Here is a 4,266-nt window from a genome sequence, read left to right as displayed (position 1 = left end):
TAATACAAAAAAAAAAACTTTATATTTAATACAAAAAAAAAGAACTATCTTTCCCTGCGATTAAATAAATTACCCTCCTGGTGAGCTGGTTAGAAGAAATTAGACTAGGATGACCTTCCTGTCTCTTTAGGAAACAGGAGTCCATTCTATTTTTATGACAGACAACGATCTCAACTTGCTAGAAAGAAACGAAAAGGGAACCAAACACCAAAACAAGTTGGGAATTTCTAACAACAATTGAAACATTTGTCTCCCATTCTTAAGCTCGGATTACCCTAAAAGAATGAATTTATTATTTGTTAATTACAATTTCATGCTTTGAATTCAAAATCATTTTTCAATGAATATGGCAACCTTTCTTCCACGAATACATTATATCTCAGGGAGGAGACACAATTTTTGAGGCATAAATACAATAAAAGTTCCCATTTCATAATCAAAATCATTATTAGGATGTTACTTACATTACATTTACCTGGGAGGAATATCTGGTGTACCCGCTACGACACTAGAGAACCAGAGGAGATAAATCTTAACTACTTTTCTTCCGGGAAGTTCTCTTCACATTTTCAAGATGCCTTTTAGTGACTGCGGTTGGTTTACCAGTTTGATTGGTGTGATCTATTGTTGATGGAGATGCAGAATGTTCAATTACATGCTTGACCTTTTCAGTCTTTTCTATAGGAACATCCTGACAGTTTGCATCATGATTGTCATGAGTAATTGGAATGTCAGTCTCATTTGAATGACTCGCCAATGGTTTCAAGGACGTGTGAAATTTTGCAGATGATAAAGTAACACTAGTTTTTTTTGCTTGCCAAAAAGTTCCTGCAAGTTCAGAGTGGCATGATATTAGATGTCAAAAGCTGTCAAGACTTACAATACTACAGAAAATATAAGTAAAAAACGAAAAAAACAAAGAATTTGTAATGTCCCTACTAGTTCTAACTGTCCTGCAAAATAGTTTGTTAGAATACAACAGACATATGTATATATATAAGTAATCTAAATTGCAATCTAACTTTAAAATACTTAATTAACATAATCACAATGTTTAATCTAATAAAAAGGATACGAATGTCATACGAAAGTATGTCCTTAGGCGGCTGTGAAGCTCGCCTTCTTGGAACCCATCTTGGTTCCAAGCCCGGAAGTTGAAGGTGAATTCGACCCCTGTCTTGAATGTAATTTCTTACATCCAAGCCATCCAAGAAATCGAAGGTTAATTCAATTTCTGTCCTCTTACACCCAAGCCATCCAAGGAAGACCCTATTTACATTCCTTGCCTTGGGTGATGCATCCCATCATCCAAGTCCTCAGAAGGGACTGGCTAAATCCGTCTCTTCTTGGTTGAACTTAATCAACCAAGCCGTACATATGCATATCAATGTTCAGTATATATACTACCCTAGGTATTATCATAATTTCCTCCCTTAGACTAAGGGAGTTTCCTCCCTATAGCCTCATTACATTTATAATACATTTTTTGCATTTTTATTACTATTTCCCTATTACATAACCCACATGTACATATTCATGAATTAATATTCACATTCACATGTATTTCTTAACATATATTCCTACTATCCTGATATGTATTTACTGTTTATGTTTATACGCATTCCTTAACATTTAAGAACCTTTCATTACATACGTATTCAGCATGTTCTTTATTTATATTTATTAATATATATATATATTAAACTATTCTTATGTTCATTAATATATATATATTAAATATTATTACTTATTTTTATACATACATCCTGAGACTTCTTACCTGTCTGCCGCAGTCTGGTTTAATTTATTAGTATTATTTCCTCTCTAGTGTATTAACACTATTACCTCATTTAATAATTGATTTTATCATTATTTGTGTTAAAAGGGCTTACATCATGTGGTGAGGTAGGGATATCACAGAATTCCACCATTTCAGATTCCATTCAGAATATATATATTAACAGTTTTGGGTTGTGAAAAGATAGAAATTAAGATGAATCAAGCATACAACTATCAGAAAAAATGGAAGCATTACTAAAATTTATAACAGAAAACATAAGCTCAAATCAAAATCTATTAAAGAAACGACTACCAAGAAAATTTAATATGTGGATATGAAAAGAAAGTTTCAAATAACCATGGCGCAACAAATTTGTTATATGGTGGTAAAGATTGAAATGTAGGCAAAAGATGTCCCCTAGCAAGTGACTACATGCATTAGGGTCAGCTACAAGAAGTAATATTCAGCCTGCGTATTTGGTGACAATCTCCTAAATTCAAGAAAAAATAATTGGCAAGGGGCAGAAAATTTTATGCAACGAAGCTTCCTCCCTACAAGCAGTAAATTTTTATATGACCTGAAATAGGGAAATATCAACATGACTTACAGACAGCTTCTAACAACCTAACTGACCTGAGTGGGCTCTCTGTTAAGTTTGATATTCTCCAAGAGAAGCTTACATGTTTGAGTCTCAGGAGGGTTAGGGCTGTACACCTCATTCAATAAAATATAACATACATGTCAAGCCAATCCCTTTGAAGTTTCTACAAGGATGCTTCAAAGGAAATTAGTTCCAAGATTGAGCATTGTTAAGCCAATCGGTCTTTGGCAATTCCACCATGGAGCTTTGAGTTGGTAACTCCGCTCCCCAATGTACAGTAGGGCCCAATATAGAGGTAAGGGGGACCCTATTATTATAAAGGTTAGAAGGGTTGCATTGTGCGGTCTATCTACAGGGCAAAAATTCTATTTAAACAGAGCAAACCAAACAAAGGAATGATTCGGAGGAGAAAGCTTTATATCATGTTGTATATCATTTTTAAAGCAATTCCTGTACGCTATAGCCTGTCATGCTATATATCAATATAAAAAGCTGGTATTATGGTATTTATCAATGTGAGGAAAACCCATCATGCTATTTATCAATTTGCAGAAGCCCTTCTAAGTAATTGAAAACGCTTACACTTCAGCCTGTCATGCAATTTATCAGTTTGGAGAAACCCTAGGAATCGAAAAACATCTCAATTTTGGCCCATCATGCAAGTTATAATTTTCTAGAATACTCTATGCTTAACCCTAGTAATTGCAAAGCAAGTAAATTTTACTAACACGTCAACTTCAGCTTGTTGACTGTTTATCATTTTTTGAAAATTCCATGCTTTATCCTGGTAAGGAGGAAATAAATAAACTTCAGGATCTTAACATGTTATTTATCAATTAGACAGCTTCCTGACTTAATAAAAAACTTCAAGTTCAGCCTGTGGTGCCATTTATCAATTGTTGAGAATTCCATTCTTAATCCTAACAATTTAAACTTACACTTGTGCTATTTAACGATTTAAAGAAGTTCATGTAGCTAAACCAAATAATTTCAAAACATTCCAAAAGGAGATTCTTTAGATTGCGGCCACAGCCATACAAAATCCCCTTTATCCCAACATTCCAGAAAAGAGGAGATTGTTATTTTTACACACATGAAACCCTTTATATAAATTATTCAAAGAGAAAAACCTTACCTCCTTCAGATTGGAACTCAAATAACTGCAGCATAGAATTGAGAAGAAATCACAGAAAACGGTGTAAAGAAGTACCTTGTGTCCTGGTGAGCGCAGTAGCATCTGAAGAAGCACTATAATTGTTAGGGTTAATCAGGGCGCCATACATGTATGAATCCGACATCAAATAATTTCGCAGCGCTTTCAGAAAATTCCTTCGCCCTCTCTGTGAACGCTTAGTAATTCCGTTGCCTTTCATCTTTCTTTCCTTCTTATCCGTCCAAAAAGATCAACTTAGTCTTTCTCTGCAGAAAAATATTGCTTACACCCTAAACCCTTTGAACCTCTTAGCGGCAAAACTGTTGCAGAAAGAATAAAGATCAGGACTGGTAGAATTATGTACTTTGGGTCGTGTCGATATGCGGCCTCTTATTTTGACACGTGGCGATGACGTGGCATCGCTTATATTTTTGTCGTGCCGCGTGATAGGGACACCCGGACTTTGTTTGGGAATACCCTGACAGTTAAAAAGTTTGGATAAGTTTAAATGCATAAGGAATCCTTTTTTATGATATGATATATTTATTTATTTTTTATTTGTGTGTTACGTTGTTTTTAAAACTATTTATTTATTTATTTAAAATCATTAAAGACATTTTAAGAATTTAGTAATAAAAGAATAATTCAAGTACATTTAATGTGTGATAGTAATATTATTGTAGTAAACATCATTTTAGATTCATTATACACTTGTTTGTTTGTTGTTTTTGA

The 4,266-nt window shown here is 33.8% G+C and overlaps 1 protein-coding gene across 1 annotated transcript; it reads right to left on the bottom strand.

The window, feature by feature from the left end:
* Positions 1 to 270: 270 nt before the first annotated feature.
* On the bottom strand, positions 271 to 3,879 carry LOC131029616 (uncharacterized). The gene is made up of 2 exons (XM_057960173.2): positions 3,592 to 3,879; positions 271 to 828 (listed from the first exon to the last, which is right to left on the bottom strand). Exons 1-2 carry the CDS (start codon positions 3,752 to 3,754, stop codon positions 533 to 535), a joined length of 459 nt encoding a protein of 152 aa, XP_057816156.2. The 5' UTR covers positions 3,755 to 3,879; the 3' UTR covers positions 271 to 532.
* Positions 3,880 to 4,266: the final 387 nt, after the last annotated feature.

This window comes from Cryptomeria japonica, chromosome 3 (genome assembly GCF_030272615.1).
Source record: "Cryptomeria japonica chromosome 3, Sugi_1.0, whole genome shotgun sequence".
NCBI classification, from domain to species: domain Eukaryota; kingdom Viridiplantae; phylum Streptophyta; class Pinopsida; order Cupressales; family Cupressaceae; genus Cryptomeria; species Cryptomeria japonica.
The sequence above is the reverse complement of the archived record's forward strand: the minus strand, read 5'-3'. Positions and strand labels throughout refer to the sequence as shown.

What these genes read in the sequence shown, in the direction of transcription:
- LOC131029616 (XM_057960173.2), bottom strand. Translation starts at nt 3,754, where the DNA reads ATGAAAGGCAACGGAATTACTAAGCGTTCACAGAGAGGGCGAAGGAAT. An exon ending in TGCGCTCACCAGGACACAAG is followed by an intron (nt 829 to 3,591) that starts GTACTTCTTTAC and finishes CTGAACTTGCAG; the next exon opens with GAACTTTTTGGCAAGCAAAA.